Source organism: Cnephaeus nilssonii, assembly GCF_951640355.1.
Source record: "Cnephaeus nilssonii genome assembly, chromosome: 20".
In the NCBI taxonomy this organism is placed as follows: domain Eukaryota; kingdom Metazoa; phylum Chordata; class Mammalia; order Chiroptera; family Vespertilionidae; genus Cnephaeus; species Cnephaeus nilssonii.
This window is the reverse complement of record NC_137091.1, coordinates 26,173,128-26,193,482: the sequence shown is the minus strand read 5'-3', so window position 1 is coordinate 26,193,482 and position 20,355 is coordinate 26,173,128. Positions and strand designations below refer to the sequence as shown.

At 39.9% G+C, this 20,355-nt stretch overlaps 1 protein-coding gene across 2 annotated transcripts in view; it reads right to left on the bottom strand.

Moving 5' to 3' along the window:
• GAN (gigaxonin) overlaps positions 1-20,355 on the bottom strand; it is a 62,519-nt gene that overhangs the window by 32,274 nt on the left and 9,890 nt on the right. For both annotated transcript variants that reach the window (XM_079800725.1, XM_079800724.1), the window contains exons 2-3: positions 3,323-3,437; positions 632-982 (exon numbers count right to left, since the gene is read on the bottom strand). In XM_079800725.1, the coding sequence (XP_079656851.1) occupies positions 632-982; positions 3,323-3,437 (466 nt within the window). The remainder of the gene's footprint in view (positions 1-631; positions 983-3,322; positions 3,438-20,355) is intronic.

Below are 20,355 nucleotides of genomic sequence, written 5' to 3'. Positions count from 1 at the left end.
TAAAACCTAATGTAGTTTTCATTGTAAGTATAGTAATTAAAGCTAGCATCTAATTTATAAGTACTGGACTTAAAGCCCTGTGATTTTGCTCCCTCCCCCAATGTATAACAATTTGGATCTAAAGCCTGATATTCTTGAAGACCCTTCCTTCCCAGGCTCACTCCCAGAACCTTCCTATTTGGACCCGCATTGTCATGAAAACTTCAGAGTGCTCTCCTGTTTTCTCCCCAGCGGTGTCAAGCACTCCAGGGAGAGCCCACAGACCTCACCCCTGTGCCAGAGCTCCAAGTGCCCCCCTTGCCCCGCTGCCTGCATCAGAGTTGCTGAAGAGGTTAGCCCAATGATTTAGGATGATGAAAGTGAGTCTGGGGACACTGTATTTCTATAATCTCCAGCTTAACCTGGAAATGCATTTTTCCATAAAGAACAACATACAGACGATATTATGTTCTGAAACATCAACCGCTTTTAATGATCCTATGGGAAGATGTTTTACAGATATCTTTTAGAACGTAACTTTGCAAGTCTTTCAAGCTGAAGGAGAAAGACATCGATAACTTGGATTAAAAATAACTAAATCAATGAAATAAGTAAAAAGGCAAAGTTAGATAACATTATAAACTATAAGTACCTTTCTCATTTCTGAATCATGTGCTATCCATCGAATTACTGCCTCAAATACATATCTTTCATTGCCAACGTTTAACTTCTCAAGAGAAATCACTTCTTTAAGCTTCTGAGGACTCAGTTCTAGGAATTCTTCTGTGCTGCTGACATCTCGAAAGTGAGTCTCCAGGTATTCCGTGGCAAGGTAATGCACGTGGTGCAGGCAGTAGTGAAGTGCAAAGTCACGGATCCCGATGCAGTTCTCAGCAGCAATGCAGCCTTCTAAAAACTCGCAGCACAGCGTTTTAAGGTCCGTCAGCAGGAGCAGGTCCGCTGCCTGTACAACATCTTGGATGGTATCTTCATTTAGCCGGATCTGTCAGAATTTCATAAATATTTTACATTTGAATATATATATATTTAAAACCCAAACCACAAATCTATTAGGCTGAACCACATGAAAGCTCCATTTTTGTAGGTCAAAGATGATAAAATATTGGCAATTTCATATGGCTTAACACTGTACTTTTATCCAAGAAGAGTTTGAGGGCTCCAAGGAACCTTTGAACAACATAAGCAGTGGGTGGCTGGTTAACTTTTCCTACCATGTCCCTTGCTTTGCCAATGTTAACTACCAGTAACTCTTCAAGGTGAACTGTCCAGTTGGCTTACTTCTATACTCAATTTAGAGAAAAACCTTAAATGATTGAAATGCTTAGGAAACTGAAAGTTCTGTATTCTATGGTAAACTGAAGGTGATTTCTTTAAATAGTAGCACCAGGACTATGGGAAATCTTGCCTCCAATATATTAAGTTCATGCCTTTGCCAAATGGTATGCAAACTGAATGTAAGCCCCTTGAAGAAAGTGGATCCATACTGCCTTAGAAGCCTCGTCTGAACACCAAACACTGTACTCAGCTTGGTGCAACAGATACAATTTGGTCCCAAAGCTACTTTCAGGAAAGAATCCCTTTTATAAGACTTTAGTAATAATTTTGAACATTTACTTATCCTTAATTTTCTTAGTTTTCTGGTTGATGCTTCTTCCGCCACCCACTTGACAGTTTTTCTATTCAACAGTAAGGCGACGTAAAGAAACAGGCCTCTAAGATATTGCCATGATCACATGTAGTCCCAAAAATGGTATTCATCCTCCATTCGGAAATGGGAGGAGAGGGTTCAGAGTACAGAACAGCAAGAAACACTTTACTACATTTTACATATTTGTACCACAGATTTAGAAAAATGTATAATTGCCAACCACCTTGGAAAATGAGCAACAAAAGTAGAAAGAAGTGTATGGAGTAAGCTACAAGTATGGAGAAATTTTCCATTTACATAACATTAAATTTAGCCACAAGACAGTGGATAGCTGTAGACTATTCAAATGTAGGCATGTAAAAAAACAACCCACTAAATTACATCTCAGTAAAACTAAACTGCCATATCAGAAGTTTGCTATAACTTACCTTGTAACTATGATTTTAAAACCACAATTAATTTAAATTGGGAACAAAATCTGTAAATAAGGCTTCAGATTTCAAACCTAAGCCTTAACGTGAGTAAGCTCTTACTGGCTCATAACTTGCTACAACTGCTGCTGAATCAGTTTTACAAGTTAGATAAGAGATTGGTCCTAAGCCTGGTTTTCTCCAGAATTTTAAGGGCTGCCCTAAAATTAATTTAAATTCATTTATTTTTAACAATCATACAACACATAACCTTACATCCACACACCCACCATCTAGTGTTTAGAGAAAAGGAGATAACATCATGAAACTAAACCAAAAACTTCAAAAAAGGATGACAATCACCGAGTTTGACTAGACGGAATGAATATATTTAGAGAAAGTAAGCAGCACACTCAGAATATTTAGAAACATGTAGGAGACACAGCCTTTACAAAAAGGAAAAGTAACATAAGATAAAGAAGGAATAAAGACAGTCAGAAACAAGCTCTCAAAAAGAGTACAGATACAATGCATTCTCACTAACTTCTTCCTGTTAAAAAAAAAAAAATGAGCCCTAGTTCACACCTAAGATTTTTCTTACGAGTCCTCATGCTATACTTTCAATCACATAATAGCAGGCAGGGGGTTGGAAGAGGGCAAAGAAAAGAAGTCTACTCACTTATCACTTTCCTCCCCAGGTTTCATTAAACCCCCAGAAACCAAAGTAGGAAGGGAAATCCAGAAAGAAAGAATAGGGGTGGTGCAGGGATACTGGTCCTGCTGAGGCAACAAGACCAAGGCATCATGAATACAATGCAGGTGCTTGTCATTTGTGAGTCTAGAACTCTTTATTTCTAAATATCCCCCCTGCCCAAGGAAGTTCCCATTTCCATGCGATGGAGACAGAATGAGTTCCTCAACAGAATGGGAAAAAAGCAAAATTGGAATTAAGATTTAAAAACAAAAAGACAGCAGTGAAGGGAGCATCCCACATTCTTCACATCTCATACTAGAAAGTGGAGCTCAGGATGTAAAATAAAAAACCTGGGACCGGGGAAGATCTTGCTCAGTCTGCCTTTCTGTAAAGGGCAGAGCCCCAGAAGAACACATGTGGGCGCCATTAGCAGGAGCAGAGACCAGTCAAGCACATGGCGACAGAAGATGAAGATGAAGGTTACGTGGTCACAGAATGGATGAAAGGAGACCCTCACCCTGAGCTTGAGAAGCCTCTACTTAGTCTTCCTTCCTTTGTGTCTCATCATACCTGCCCACTGAAGATGTAATCCAGGATCTCTCTCATAACCATTACCGATATCCCTTCAAGTTCAATCTTATAGGTTGATCCATCATCTTTTGGAGGATTATAGTTTAACTTTGTCCTAAGAAAGGAAAAAAAATGTAAAATTTCTATGGAAGAACAAATAGGTATAAATAATTATGCACTAAATACTCTATAAAGTTTATGATAATTACCAATATATGAACCCCACCTAGAAAATTCAGTTAACTTTAGACCAATATATATATTTTTTATAACTTTCAACTCCGAAATATTTGTTCCAGGACTCAAAATACTACTTCTTAAACACACACACACACACACACACACACACACACACACACACACAAAACAACAACAACAACAACAACAACAACAAACAAACAAAACAAAAAAAACCCCACACACACCAAAAAACCAAACAGACAAGACAACTAAATAAGATCCATGTGAACAAGGGTATCTATTACTTGGAATCTCAGGTCTTTCAGCTTATTTTTTCATGTATTTAATTATCCAATTATTTTTTAATAAAGTAACTAGGACCCTACAAACCTACCAACCAAAACAAAAGCTACGTACGATGTTGACAATAACCTGCTTCTAACCAATGTTCCTCTTCACCACTCCATTCTACTTCTGCCATCCGAAGTAACTATTACCCTAAATCCTATGTTCAACTTTCCCTTGCATTCTTTTTGTATCCATGAAATATATATGACACAATATTATTGTATTCATTAAATATATAATATATACATATTTATTGTTGTATCCATGAAATATAACAATATAAACATCCATGAAATATATAATAGGTAAATAAATGCATCTACATATAATTTTAAGTTGTTAATTTTATAAAAGAGTTTTATGTTGTCTATAATCTTTTGGGGCTTTTTTTCATTTAATATTACATTGCTAAGAGTCATTTACATTGCTGCTCATCACACTGATTCTCTGTTCTTTCTATTGTATAATATTACACTTTCCTGTTGATGGGCCTCTGGGCCATTTCCAGGTTTTTGGTATTGTGAACAGTATTGCTAGGACTATTCTTGTACATGTCTTCTTTTGTATTAGGCAAAACAAATTTCCCTTGGTGGTACTTCTGGGAGTAGAATTATGCTAGTTATTCTCCAAAGTATGAGATGATACTAAATGACTCTCCAAAGTAGAGAGCAGTTTATAGCCTCACAGGTATGTGTAAGAGAACCTGTGGACCCACAAATTCTACGACACTTGAGTCTGTCATACTTCCTAAATTCTGCTAATCTAGTGAGTGAAATATAATCTCTCATTGCATTATGATCTGCATTTCCCTCATAATCCAGGTGTTGAACATCTCTTCTTAAGTTTGTGGTCACATGTATTTCCTCTTCTGTGGGACACACCTTCAGTTCCAATTTCTTCTTCAGTTTTTTACTGAGTACAAAGTCTTCCTCATATTGAGATGGAGAAGTCCTTTATTATATTCTTAATATTAATCCTTTGGCAGACTTGACACTTAACGTGATGAGCAATAATTTTTCATGGTCAATGCTTTTTTGTGTCTTGTTTTAAGAACTGGTACCTTACCCAAGGTCTAAAAGATACTCCTAATTTAGCAGAGGAAAGCTAAGACACAGTCTAAATTAAATTGCACTTAAGCTCCCCCAAAGGATCGGAATTTGTAGTATGAGGAAGCTGTGAATAGAAGAGTAAAAGATGAGCTAAAAACAGAATGAATTGATAAAGTCTTAAGAAATAGTTGAATTCCCAGATCATTCTTCCACATATACACACAACTCTCCTGCACAGTTCAGTAAGGCTCTCCCCAGTTCCAGTGGAAAATAAGTGGTTTATATTCTGAAATATAAAACTGAGGGTGGGTCTTTGGGCAGGGTGAGATTTGGCTCATTTGAGGTAGGTGTACCATGCCAAAAACTGAGTTAAGAGAGTGTTTACATACTGAATGCTGAGACTACCAGTCTTTTTCTCATCTCTGCTCCTAAAATGCTGAAAGCTAGACCTATGGCCTCCATGCAAAAAAAAAAAAAAAAAAGGAAGACTCTTTTGGAGGATTTGATCAGTTCAAAGGAAAGACTTAAAGATATGGACATAGATCTGCCCCTAGAAAACAACCTAGCTTGATCATGCAACAGTGAAACCCACAGTCAATAAGCCTAATTTACAGGCTCTGGGCTTCCAATACATTATGGAGCAGCACTTCTGAAACTTCTTCATGTCACACCACTTGTAGAAAATGTAACCTTACTCTGGGGCAGACAGATGAGGCTGTGTGCAGGCCAGGGGTGGACAGAGGCCCAGCCTCGCCAGATGCTGCCCACTCTAGGAATGACACCATCATTTTCTTCACACACTTGTAACAGATTTTTTGGTAATCCTCACTTGAAGATATTTTTTACATTGATTTTTAGAGAGTGGAAGAGAGGAGGAAAGACAGAGAGAGAGACACATAGATTGGTTGCCCTCTGCACACACCCCGACCAGGGTCAGGGATCGAGCCTGCAAACCAAGGTACATGCCCTTGACCAGAAATAGAACCCAGGACCCTATAATCCTTGGGCCAATGCTCTGTCCACTGAGCCAAAACATGAGGGTTCTAACCTAGATTTTTTTTTTATAACCAGCCAGACTACCAATCAAATGTCAGCAGAGAATAGGGTCTCAAAACAATTTATCCCCTACGAAACCTTTCTCAGAATAATGTTGGAAAATGTGTCCAACAAACAAGGCAGTGCATTTAGTATTCCCTGAATACTAAACAGGGAATAATGAAGGACGGTGTTAGGATAACAGTTATGTACCAGTAAAAGGAAGCCAGTCGATTCTGGTGTCAGTAGACCTCAAAGATGAAACTGATGCAATATATAATGACCTGAAGGTATAAAGAGGATATTCAGATAACTTTGTTTCCTCCCCATATTTCGTATCTGCTATTCCTGACTCTATAGTTTCTACTGAACTGTTTTACTCAAAAGGTATTTCATTGTTTTCTTGTTGTACCCTAGCTTTATCTATATGCCTAACACTTCCATTAAAAGTGAAGAAAAATTTCAGTCAATTCTTAATCAAGAGAGAAAAATAGTATAAGTGGTATGAATAATACTAAAACATTAATATTTGGCTCGGAAATGCATCATGTACTATTTTGGCAGCAGACACGTCTTCTAATATTTCACTTAGGATGTCATGACTATATTTTTCAGTCACTGTGCTGGTTATCAACGTATCAATTCTCGGATCCAAATTCACCCACTGATTTATTTATTTTTAATATTTTTTTATTGATTTCAGAGAGGAAGGGAGAGGGTGAGAAACATCAATGATGACAGAGAATCATTGATTGGCTGCCTCATGCGTGCCCCCCCCCGCACCCCCCCCCCCGGACTGGGGATCGAGCCAGAAACCCGGGCATGAGTCCTTGACTGGAATCGAACCTGGGACCCTGCAGTCTGCAGGCCAACGCTTTATCCACTGAGCTAAATGAGTTAGGGCTTTATTTATTTATTTATTTAATCCTCACCTGAGGATATTTTTCCATTGATTTTTAGAGAGAATGGAAGAGACAAGGAAAGACAGAGAGAAATATCAATGTGAGAGAAACACACCAATTGGTTGTCTTCTGCATGTGCCCCGACCGGGGCCCAGGCCGGGGAGGAGCCTGCAACTGAGGTAGGTGCCCTTGACCAGAATCAAACCCAGGACCCTTTGGTCTACAGGCTGACATTCTATCCACTCAGCCAAACCAGCTAGGGCCCAAGTTTACCCTTTTTGCAGGCTCTGTGAAAATGGATCTGAGCCTTTAAAAATAATTACCCTTTGTCAACTGGCCAGATGTTATGGTTTTCAGTAGAGGGCGCTGGAAGACACTAGAGGAGAAAGAGTTAGGCTTCTGGGCTCTGGTACAGCATCTAGGTAGACTGCTATAACATAGCCTGCATTTCAACATCAGGCTCCTGCAGTACACAGCTGCCTCCGTGTCCAGTAGTTTTCCCCAGAATCTCCTTCAGGCAGTTCAATACTAGAGTGTTTCTGGTGAGATACCTCTCCATGAACAGCTTTCCCAGGCACAGTAGAGGACAGATTTCAGAGGGCTGGTTTAAATCAAGTCCCACCAGTGTGGCTTCTCTGCCATGCAGTGAGCCATGGCTGTGTTTGTCCAAAAAATTCTAGATCTCAGCCAGGGATGGTGGCTACTTCTTTTATCAGGGATTCCTGTATTTTCTAGTTTTCTTTACTTATTATTAGCCAATCTCTCATTACTCCAATCTCCTGTTGTAGTTCATAATTCTTCTTTTTTTAAAAATTTCTTTATTGATAAAGGTGTCACATATTTGTCCTCATCCCCCCATTTCCATCCCACACCCCTCCCCACGGATGCCCCCACACCCCTGTTGTCCTTAACCATTGGTTAGGCTCGTATGCATGCACACAAGTCCTTTGGTTGATCTCTCCCCCCTACCCCCACCTTCCCCTAACCTCTCTCTGAGGCCCGACAGTCCGATCGATGCCTCCTTGTTTCTGTGAGACGAGCAATAATAGTTATGCTGACAGGCAAATGAATCAGTCTGTAGTGAGTTTCTTTCTGGACCAACAGTTCTTTTGAGACCCAATTTCAATGTCCACCAGTTCCTTATGTGTACATGTCAGCACTGACTTTTCAGTTCTGGATGGTGGACAAATGGTGGTAATGCAGGTCCAACTCCCTCTGGTTTGGTCTCGCCCGGACCCAGGGGCGCGGCCTCACCCGGACCTGGAACCCAGCCTCACCCGGACCCAGGGGCGCGCGGCCTCACCCGGACCCGGGATCCAGCCTCACCCGGACCCAGGGGCGCGTGGCCTCACCCGGACCCGGGGGTGCATAATTCTTCTTTTTAAATCCTCACCCAAGGATATTTTTCCATTGATTTTTAGAGAGTGGAAGAGAAAGAGACAGAGAGAAATATCGATGTGAGAGAAACCCAGGACCCTTTGGTCTGTAGGCCGACACTCTATCCACTGAGCCAAACTGGCTAGGGCAGTCCTTTCCAATCTTAGATGGTAAGAGTCACTCAAATCAATCATGAAAGCCCTGCTGGTGTTGCTCGGTGGTTGAGCATCAACTTAAGAACCAAGAGGTCGAGGTTTGATTCCCAGTCGGGGCACATGCCCGGATTGCAGGCTCAATCCCTGGTAAGGGGCATGCAAGAGGCAACCGATCAATGATTTTCTCTCATCATTGATGTTTCTATCTCTTTCTCCCTGTCCCTTCCTGTCTGAAATCAATAAAAAAATATTTTTAAAATTTGTGAGAGTCTTGGTTCATACCTATTGTTATTCACAGTTACTTCCTTTTTCATTTCTTATTCACCATGCCTTTCTTATTTAGTAACCTCATAAACTTGTTTTATCCTCCCTTTTTGTCTTCACTTTTCCCCCATCCCTTTAGTTTTTGTTCCATTCCATTTTCTATTTCTTTCCTTCAGTGAATACCCTAATTTTGATATGCTATTTTCCCCCCAATATCTACTAGTTGGCTATCCTTAGCACTCCTCTAGCCCAGTACATTCTCACCATAGCTTTTACCTTGTACATTGTCTCTAGCTCCTCTGCCAAATATAACTGAGATTTCAATGAACTGGACTGAATGAGTTAATGAATTTTTTTTAAGCTAAGCTAAAGGATTAATAACTGATAGCTTTGTTTCTAAAGTTAGGCCATATATATAACAGAAAGTATATATATATATATGGGCTAACTCTTCTATGTTTTTCCATCTCTGCTCCAGCAAGCTATAGAGTCATACGTAAACAGCACAATGTCTTTGTTTTTATTATATGATTGTCAATTTACAAACTCCCTCCTAGAAAACGTAGCAGTCATAAATATCACTTTCAGAATTTCATAACCCTCTTTGAAAAAATTAGAAATAATTAGGAGTATTAAAATCGGACCTCAGGTATTCAGATATAAATATCCATGCCTTTCACATTCTTCCCCACTCTTCTGTTTCTAGGGCAAGACATTCCTCTTTCAGCCCGTTTTCTCATTTGTAAAAAGAAGAGGTAAAATGAGGTGATTTGCGAGCTCTTCCTCCCTGAACATTTCTGGACTAACCTGCTGGAACAGGCTGTGTGCACTTACTGCAGAGACTGCTCCGCAGACACATCCTGCTGAGTCCTAGAGGACAGGGTCCACCCAACTCAATAGTTACCTAGGATTTATGCCTCCTGTCGGGGATGCGATAGAAGTTTATTATTTTCTACTAAAGTTGAACAGAGGTGAAACAAAATCAATTTTCTTTCTTTGACAACACTAAAAAGTGGTTTTGTAAGAAAAAAGTTGTCAGCTACTAGCTGGTAAAAAAGCTGGTATTATTTGAAGTTTTTACATCCATGAATTAGGTCTACAACTTTTAAATAAGTATAATAGAGCCAAAGTACTCTGTTGGTTATATATACAGTCCTGTTATTACTGGCTTCTAATTACTAAAAAAGTTCCATGTGTCTAAATGCCATAACAAACACCCCAGATAATCAGGCCTGGTTGTTCTCTTCCAAGAATCATTTTAGACATTACTGAATAGGATTTGATGTAACAGTGAACAAAGAATAAGTCTAAGTGACTTTTCTTCCTCTTTGATGCAAAAGCTTGTCTCCAATAAAAGCAAGGAAACATAATCAAATAGTGAAAGAGAATGTAACATTCAAGAAGTCAAGGGTGATTTGTGGCATTACTCATACAGTTTCAAATGATTCCTATCACATCAAACTATGTAGCTACCAAGAGCAGGCTCATTGAGATATGTGCAGAGGGGCTTGGGCCCACCACTCTATTTACCCAGTTAGGCCTAAGTAATAATCTATCTTCCTTTACAGATGCCCCCACCTCCCTTTGTCTTCATGAGCTCCTAAAAACTGTATCAAAAAAGGATCTTCAGGCCCTAGCTGGTTTGGCTCAGTGGACAGAGTGTTCTGGGTTTGATCCTGGTCAAGGGCACACACCTCGGTTGCAGGCTGGATCTCCAGCCTCAGTCAGAGTACGTGCGGTAGGCAACCAATAGATGAGTCTCTCTCACATTGATGTTTCTCTCTTTCTCTCTCTCTCTCTCCCCCCCTCCCTTCCACTCTCTCTAAAAATAAATGGAAAAAATATCCTCTGGATTAACAACAACAAAAAAGATCTTCAGGGCAGAGGATTTTTAGGGCAGTGAAACTCCTCTGTATAATACCATAGTGGTGGATAAATGTCTTTATACATTTGCCCAAATCCATAAAATACACAACACCAAGAGTGAACCCTAATGTAATCTATGGACTTGGGTGAGTGTTGGATCAGTGTAGATTTATCAGTTGTAACAAAGCTACCCCTCTGGTGGGGAATGTTGATAATGGGGGAGGCTATGCATGTAAGGGGCAGGGGTATATGGGAAATCTCTGTGCCTTCCTTTCAATTTTTCTGTGAACTTTAAACTGTTCTAAAAATAAAGTCTATTTTAAAAGTGTACTTCCTTAGTCCCCATTCAACTTAATAAAATATAAATTTGCAGGTAATATTTCCATCAACAGATGATATCCTCTCATGTCAAGGCTTTTTATGGCCTGCTTTTTCCATCCATCTCACAGTTCCTGCCACCCAAGAACTCCATCCACATGGAAGAAGAGCATTTACATCCCTAGAGGAAGGCCCAAGGAAGCCCCAGGCCATGGTGGGATATGGACCAGTTGCTACAGGCTGACTTCTAGGGAAGCTCCCCTTCCATAGCACCTTCACCTACTCAGGGTTACTAATCATTGAGGCCCTCTTCCTACAGGGCCAACCAAAGCCAGGGGAGCAGTGAGGAGAAGGAACCACAAGAAAGCAAAGGCGCTATGCCATGTGACCCATTTGTGTCTGCCACCAGCCTAGTGTTGATACACTTTAGATCAGGAGGTGGCCAAGACAAGGTACAACTGGGGCTACATTCCTCCTTTTACAACTCTAATGGAAATTCCATACTATTTCTTTTCCTTCATTATTTTCCTCTATTCATGTCTCTCTGCCTCCAATTCTTTTTACCTAGAGAAATTACAGTTTTCACTTCTTTACCATCAAAACTTTCCCTCATATAGGTCCTGAAATGACTCATAAGTTGGAAGGGTTTTAAGAGTAGCTCCCCAGCCTGGCTTCCTAGAATGTTCTGGAGAGCTTTTCCAGATCTGAGTCCCATCCCAGACAAACTAAGTCAGGTTCAGGACTGTGTATATTTAAAAAGTTCCCCAGCTAATTCTGATCCTTTCTCTCCTCTTGGAATGTTCTCTCCACCTCCCACTCCCCTATCACCTGGTTTAATCCTTCACTGACTTCAGGTGAATGCTCTAATAACACCCCAAGAGAGCAGCCCAGGTGCCACACTATCTAAAATTACACCTACCCTCCCTTCCCTGCTTTATTCTTCTTCATAGAATTTATCACCATCTAAGAAACTGCATTTGTTTAATGTCAACATCCCGGAAAACAGGGACTTTGTTTTATTCACTGTTATATGCCCATACACTTCTGGCACTGAATAGGCACTTGATAAATACGTACGGACATGATAACAGCACATAGCCAGGTTCTTATGATGAGATTGAGCTGATGCATTTTTGGCAGAAACAATACCGAAGTGTGGTCATGCCCTCCTCCACATCATATCAGGGAGAACATGATGTCAATTTGCATTATTACTGGTGATGTTAACCTCAGCCACTTGGCTATGGTGATGTCTGTTGGGTTTCTTCACTACAAAGTGAAATTTACTATTTCCCCCTTTGTTACAAATAAAAAGTATATTGAAAGAGATAATTTGAGAATATACAAATGTCCTTTTTCTCCTCATACTCTGGCCCCCTAATTTTAGTATCCACTGGTGGATCTTGCCTACAATTATTACTATGGTGTTCAAAGGATGATTTTCTGTTCTCTTATTCCTTCTACATTGATTAATTGAAATTCATCTGTAAGAGCTGTCTCTTCAACCCCACTTATTTCTTTATTCATCTTTCATTTACTTATCCCTAGATACATGGGTGTTTATTTTATTCTATGGCTTATAATGCATTATTTTTATATATGTATATTTTTTATTGATTTCAGAGAGGAAGTAAGAGGGAGAGAGAGATAGAAACATCAATGATGAGAGAGAATCATTGATCGGCTGCCTCCTGCATGCCCCACATTGGGGATTGAGCCCACAACCCAGACATGTGCCCTGACTGGGAATCGAACTGTGACCTCCTGGTTCATAGGTTGATGCTCAACCACTGAGCCACGCCGGCAAGGCTGCAATGTTATTGATACTCATTTTCTAGGTCAAATTATTGCAGGTATGGCCACTGGGATATTCTTTCATGGGAGTTCTTTCAGATTGGCTCCTATGTTGATCTTCTTTTGAGCACCTCCTTCCTTTCTGGCACAAATACTACAGGTTCGTGGTGTATTTCTGCAGCCATGTCTCCAAAGACATTAGTTTTAAGCACGATCTAATTACATTCTCGAAACATCACTCTGGCAGCAGCAGGGTAAAACTGAGCATGGAGGCAGACCAACCAGTATTATCCTATAATAATTCAGAACTAATAAAAGCTAGAGTGTGAGCAGTGGCAAGGTGAAGAAGAGACATATTTCAGAGAGTTGAGAGGTTGAATGATAGGTCTTGGCAACAGTGAGATGCTGAGAAATGGAGGAAGAGGTGGGTGACATTCCCGAGGATCCCACATTTCTCCTGGGAGCCTGGTAGCATATTACCCTCCTCAGTAAATGAAGAACAACCTTCTTGGGGGCAGAGGGAACTTGTCCTGCCTGAGTTTAGAGTGGCCGTGTAGTGGGCTATCTATAATAATAAAAGGGTAATATGCTAATTAGACCAAACATCCTTCTGGGCATCCTTCTGGACATCCTTCTGGATGAAGCCAGGGCCAGAGCGAAGAAGCCCGGGTCCCGGCACCTGCCAGCGAAGGCCTGAGCAAAGCCCCGGTCCCAGAGGGAAGCTGGTGCCAGCAGCCGGGGGAAGGAAGGTCTACTCTTGCACGAATTTTCATGCACCGGGCCTCTAGTTGGATATAAAGGCTCAGGAGAGAGGAGGAGGGTAGAGGCATCTTTGGAGTGTATGAGATTGTCATGGAGAGTAGAGGGTGAGGACAGAATCTTGTGCCACATTGAGTATAGGGACAGATAAGGAGGAGAGTAAAAAAAGCAAACTGTAGGGGAAATGGGTCAAAAGGTCAGAGAAGCCCTGAGAGTCCAAGTGTCAAGAAAATGACCAAGTGTGACAAATATAGTAGACAGGTCCAGTAAGATAAACATTTAAAAGTTTTCACTTGATTTGGTGATTATACTTAGCAAATTTTTAAAGAACAGTTTTAATGGAGTGATAAGATAGGAGTCTAAGTACAAAGTGAAGAAAAAAACAAAGTGACTCTGTGGACAAGATAAACGTTTCTTTCAAGAATCTTGCTTGCAAAGTGAAGGAAATCATGCACTTAGGAGAGACACAGAGTCTGTTTGCTTGTAACAGATGCATTCATTCAACATTTGCACATTTCCTATATGCCAGGCACTGGAAAAGACTTAAGCATACTTTTATGCTACAGAAAGGAGCCAAAAGAGAAGGGAAAAAATAAAAAACACAGGAGAAGGATGAGGATATATGACAGAACAACATCCTAGAAGAAAAGGGAGAATATGGGTGGGTGAGCTGGGAGGTGGGGCGGGGGAAGAGTCAGGAAGAAGTAGCCCTGACTTCCTGTTCTACAGAAGACTGACATGCAAATCATTACATGACATTTAAACAGCATCAAAGCTGATCTTCAGAGTTAAAGTTTTTAGACCCAAATTTTTAAAATCTAATACTCCAGATCAATGGTAGACAAACTACAACCCACAGTCTGTTTTTATATGACCTTTCAGCTAAAAATTTATAAAAGGTTTTTAAAGCCAAAACAAAGAATGTGTGATGGAGACCACATGAGGACTGGAAAGCCTACAATATATCTGACTCTTTACCGAACAAGTTTGCCACACCCTGCTCTAAATGTTTCTACAATAGCAAACACACATTTTAAAATCCAGCCCAACAGATGTGCAAAATAAATACTTTGAGAAACCACTTGCAAAAGTGACAAGGCAGTGGTGAGAGATCTGAGGAAAAACACCAGATACACACTGCCAATTCCAGATTTTCTACTCAGATATGATTTTTCAGATGCCATTCATCTTCTTATAACCTTTATATGATAATGTGTCTTCCTAGACAAAAATCTGATTTCATATAATGAGAAGAAGTCTGTTTCTATCTTCAGAAACAGAGGTACCTGGGACACAGACCCCAAACTCGGTTTCCTGGCACCCACAAAAATACAAAGAAAATGTCCCCAAAGTTTTTTCTGATTTGTTTCAGAAGAAAAGAGAACTGGAAATTAAAATGTCAAATCAGGGAATGATGAAGCAAATTATATGGAACAGCAATATGATGTAATAATAAAGAGCTATTAAAAATGATTATGGGCATTATATTGAGATACAAGAGGGATATGAAATGACTTCAAGTGAAAAAATAATATGCATATAGATCATAACTCTAACAATATATGAATACTCTATTCAGAACCAGAATTAATTTTGGGTGACATAAATAATTGAACTCTCCTGTGATTTCCCATAAATTTTTTTGTAAAAAAAAATAGATGCTTAAAATTTAAATCTAGTTCTTATAATTTTTATAGTAAAGCAGTCTATAAAATTTATGTCTTGAAAGACAAGGTCTGAAATGCATGTTAAAAATTTTAAGATGAGTTCAAAGACAGAATCGTGATGCAGCAACTTGTGAAGTAGAAAATTCTTCTAGAATGAAACAAGCCTGGTTCCTTGTTCTGGTCACACCCTGACCTTTTGGAAATAGACATAAAAGAAAGATATTCGTGCCTCGACCTGTCACACAGTTCCAGCTTTTTTACTTAGGTATGTTTTTTCAGATGCTATAAGGAGGCTCCTTCTATAACCTTAGACCCCATGCAAAGGATCATCTCAAGAGTAAGCCCCTTTGATTTGGGGGCACTCTTACAAGTCTTCTCTCTAATTAAAAACTGGCTGATCTGGTTCTTTTTGCTGCTATATACAAATGGCACTAAATACTACAGAAGTTCCATATTTCAGAAGTAGGTCCATATTTCTACGCATTTTCCATTCTCTTTTCCCAATGTAAAGAGTTATAAGAAAGGTTCAGGCCCTTTCACAGGCAGAGGAAGTAGAGCTCCTGAATAAATTCACAGAAAAAGTAAGAATTTATATGAATTTGTTGTTGTCTTTGAATTTACCCTTTCAAAGCAGCTCAAACCAAAGTATTAAGTGAAGGTTAAGAAACTATCTCTTTGTTTCTTTTTAAGAAAGGAAAGGTGGGAGTAGGGAAAATAAAACCCCAAAATGGGGTGGGGGGAACAAAAACTACAGCTGAAGCACACCCCTTTCAGTTCCCTTTAATAAATGAGAGCAGCTCCTGTGTCAGCTTCACTTTAGCATTTTTAAACTAATCTTAAAACCACCTTTTTGCTTCTGGCACTCCTTAATTTATAATCTACTGTCATCAACTTCTCTAAACAACCTGAAGCTGAAAAGTGCCTTCCAAAGTGTTGTCAAGGGAATGAATGCTTCTCAACGAATTCTTTAGTCGTGTTGTAACAAAAGCTCTCTCACTGGAGCTACTACTTCTGAATAAAGAATTTGGTCCCTTCTTTTCCCGGTTTCTTGGCACCAGAAATGGACTTGGTAGGAGCTGACTGTACCATCTAAAATAGTCCAAAAGTGAACACTCTCTTGTTAGATGGTTTGGTTTGTCCCTCTCCCCCAGTCCTCAATACATATTCAGCTACTAAAATGTTACAGCAAAAAGACTGATCCTATTTAGAAGCAATGTGTATATAGCAACCTGAACTCTGATCTTATACTTCATCAGTACTTGCAGATTGCAGTCAACTCAACTCTCTTATGTACAGAATTTCCACTAATGGATTTGGTGCCTCTGGCCCTAGAGATAAAAAGATGAGGGCTTTAAAAGCATCCAGGCCATCTGTCTGTTCTATTTCTCCTCCCTGAATAGAAGACTGATCACTAAGGCACATTGAAGGTACACAAACCACTCAAGGAGCCTGTGGGAGGGAGTGGTTGTTTCACAGAATTGGAAAAATGTGACAAAGGCCAAAACCGGTTTGGCTCAGTGGATAGAGCGTCGGCCTGTGGACTGAAAGGTCCCGGGTTCGATTCCGGTCAAGGGCATGTACCTTGGTTGCGGGCACATCCCCGGTAGGGGTTGTGCAAGAGGCAGCTGATCGATGTTTCTCTATCATGGATGTTTCTAACTCTCTATCCCTCTCTCTTCCTCTCTGTAAAAAAATCAATAAAATATATTTTAAAAAAAATGTGACAAAGGAAGGGATATTGGAACAAGGTCCTGAAGGATGAATACAAATTGATATGCCAGAAAAGAGCAGGAGGTCAAGAAAGGCAGAGAAGAAGAACATGCAAAAACAAACACACATATTCATAAATACGTAGAATTTTCAAGAACTAGAAGAGTATAATTAAGGTGTTTATTCAGCAATTGTCACCTCAAATTTAACACATCAAGGCAGATTATCTTCCTCACTTTTCTTAAGCAGCCAGGTTCAAAACCTGTTATCTCTTCCTTCTTCCTCATATGCAAATAGCAGACAGTTGCTTTCTTCCCAAACCCCAGATATCAGACATTGGACTTTGCCATGCTCTGCTAATCTGAATTAGCAACTCCAGTCTCATCTCCTCCCAGTCCTGAGAACCAACAAGTTACCTCTCACTTTTGTTTAGTAACTGAATAAAAATCTAAGTTAACTCGGCACTCTAGAACAGCGTCGCCAAACTTTTGGACCTCACGGACCACCAGTTGGCGACCGCTGCTCTAGAATACTGTTCGTACCTGCCCGTCCATCCACACTTCCCACGATTCCTATCCAAGCCTCTAGTCCAGTCCAGTGTACCTACTGCCCTGAACACATACACCCAAGATCCTGCACTTACACCTGTGTTCTACCTGAATGATCCTCCTTGCCCCTCTCTTTATCTACGCCCCACCAAGTACTCTTCCTCTCAAGGTCTCGTTCAAATTGTTTCCTCCAGGAAAGCTTATGCAATCACCCAAGTATTTCTTCCTCCTCAGAACTCCCATAGGTAGAACTATCCATACAATTAAAATAGCTTTTGTTTCATAATTTGTTTTTTTCACAATTAAGCTCTAAACTTTGAGAACAGGTTCTGGACTTCACAGAATATCTTTTACACTGTCCCTAGTTTAACACTCCCAGTAAGTGATGATAAGCATTGCTTACTGGTGATAAAGAACTTGGTGTTCCCTTTCTCTCACTGACAAGTCCTACTGCTAACATCTATAATCCAGTTACTTCTCTCCAACTCCACTGACAAACCGTCATCCAAGGCATCCTTATTTCCTGTCCGAATGACTGCAGTACCCTCCTAATAAGACTACATATTCTTCTGAAAACCCAGTGCACGGCAGTGCCACACATAACCACTCAAGAAAAGGTTAGTGAATGAACGAGCATATTAGGGAACCTTAATCAAGAAACCTATGCTCTCTACTTTTAAAAAGTTGTTTCTATAGCCCTGGCCAGTGTTGCTCAGTTGGCTGACTGTTATCCCCATCCTTTGCATCGAAAGGTGGCCAGTTCGATTCCCACTCAGGACACATGCCTACAGCTCGATCCCCAAACTGCAGGAGGTAGCTGATTGACGTTACACTCTCAAATGGATGTTTCTCTCTCTCTTTTTCTCCCTCTCCTCTCTCTGTAAAAATCAATAAAAATATTTTTAAAGTTGTTTCTGTAAATGTGATTCGTTGGGGTTACTAATATAGTGGTGAATGATCAGATAAATCATTTAAATATACTTTTAGAGCAGACTTTAAGAGTGTCTATTCCAGAATTAACGCTATTCTATTCTTCTTCCACCATTATTGAAATTCTGATATGACTACATACCATTAGGATATACAGTATTAAAAAATTGAGTGAACATCAAAATAATTAAAAAAACCATTGGTTTTATATTTATTTCTTTTCCTAGCCCCATAGAGGTAGAAGAAATAAGCTGAGTGATTTAGGTCTCCACGGCCTCAGTTCTGACACTGTTGGTCGGAGACCACTTGAACACACATTCAAATGGCAGCCAGCACACAGGAAGAAAAATGAAGTCATAACTCTCCAAAAACTACTGAAATGTAAACTCCTTGTCTGTCTCTTGTCACCACTGTCTCCCTAGCACCTACTGCTGCTGATACTGAGTATCTCCTGTGTATTTGTTGAATGAGTGAAAACAAGCCCCCAGTCAACATTAATTACATAAGGTACCTTTACTGGGAACTACATCTGTGATGAATTAACACACAGCACACTTCAATACTTTTAGACAATGCCAATTCTTGAACTGTAATTTATTCATGGTAAGCACATTCCCACGAGCAGCGATGATGTTTCTAAGGAATGTAGTATCAGCTGTGACAGTGGGGAATGTTTTCACAAACCCCTTTCCCATCAATTGGAGAGAAGATGGTAAACAAAGGAAGCAGACTACTCTGTTCCTGCCCCACTGCAGGCGTGACAAAAATAAAAAATAAAAATGAGAATTTCACTCCCTCCCAGCCAACAGGGATTATAATTTCCACACAGGGGACAAAGTAGGAGGCTCTGCTCACACAATCCAGGCAGGAAAATAAAGAAGCAAGCAAACAAACAAACCACACCCAAAGGGAAGTTCCTAATCTGCTAAGGTAAGTCTACACTTCCCATGCTAGCTTTGGTGTAGGGGGAAAGCTGGATGTTGGTGGGAAACTTCCTTTTCCAACCAAATGAAAGGCTATGCAAGAAGATGTGGGTCCTGCTGGCCTTCAATTCCACCCCTGAAGCAGAAGTAGGCAATGGGAAGGGGAGAATGGAAAAATTATCAATGAACTTTCTTTCTAAGGACTCTCACCACTCTTCACTATCCTACTTTCCTCGAACTTCTGGCTACTCCCTGTGAAAGAATGTGCTCTACATGCTAGGAGAGATTCTAACCAACCACATATCACATCCTCAATGTGAGGTTCCCTACAGTTCAGGGAATGATTGAAATAAAACTATGTTTTCACAATATTTCTGCTCGCCTTACCATGTTAAGATAAAAATCACAAGCATCAAGTGGTTTTTAAAATCGTTCCTAAAAAGATACAGAAATACTTAATAGTTGAGAGGATTACAAAATACCTATGAGCAAAATTATGCACTTAAGGTTTATTCAACAGTCTATTTTTAAAAACCAATCCTTCCATCTTCCATTTATGATATACCCTGCGTCTCAAAGCTTTGTTGCTTGAAGGCTAACTCTTTTACCTAACAAAACATTTCACCAAGATCTTATCTTTTGTAAGTCTTCTATTTTTCTAATATCTCTCAATAGAGTAAGACATATTATAATGTATTCCCACAGAGAAATGGCAGCAAACATTAGATCACCATTTTATGGCTAAGTCACTCTTTGGCAATAAATACTTAAGAGGATTTTACTCTGCTTTTCTGAGCACAGGGGCCAAGAGCCACAGCTGAGCCTTGAAGGGCATTTAGGTGGACACATGAACTTTACCCTCTATAGAGCTACAATTGTCACCTTTACCTGAGCCTTTGATGTCCTTCCTTCTTTGGACTCATCGTGTGTTAGGATGCAAAGAAACCATGGGAAGCACTCAAATTCAAGGTTGCAACCATAGCCTGCCACTTGTCACATCCCTCAGCCCTACATCTCCACCCTTAACCTAGAATTCTAACTTACAAATTATTCATTTCTATTGTACCTTCAGTACACAAAATGACAGACCCATATTCTTTAGAAGGCTGATATAGCTTCCTAAAGGACTTAAGCATGGTACTCATAAGCCAAATGACTCCTTATTTGTCCTAATTATGTTTTCTTTATGGATTATAAATAGATTTTAA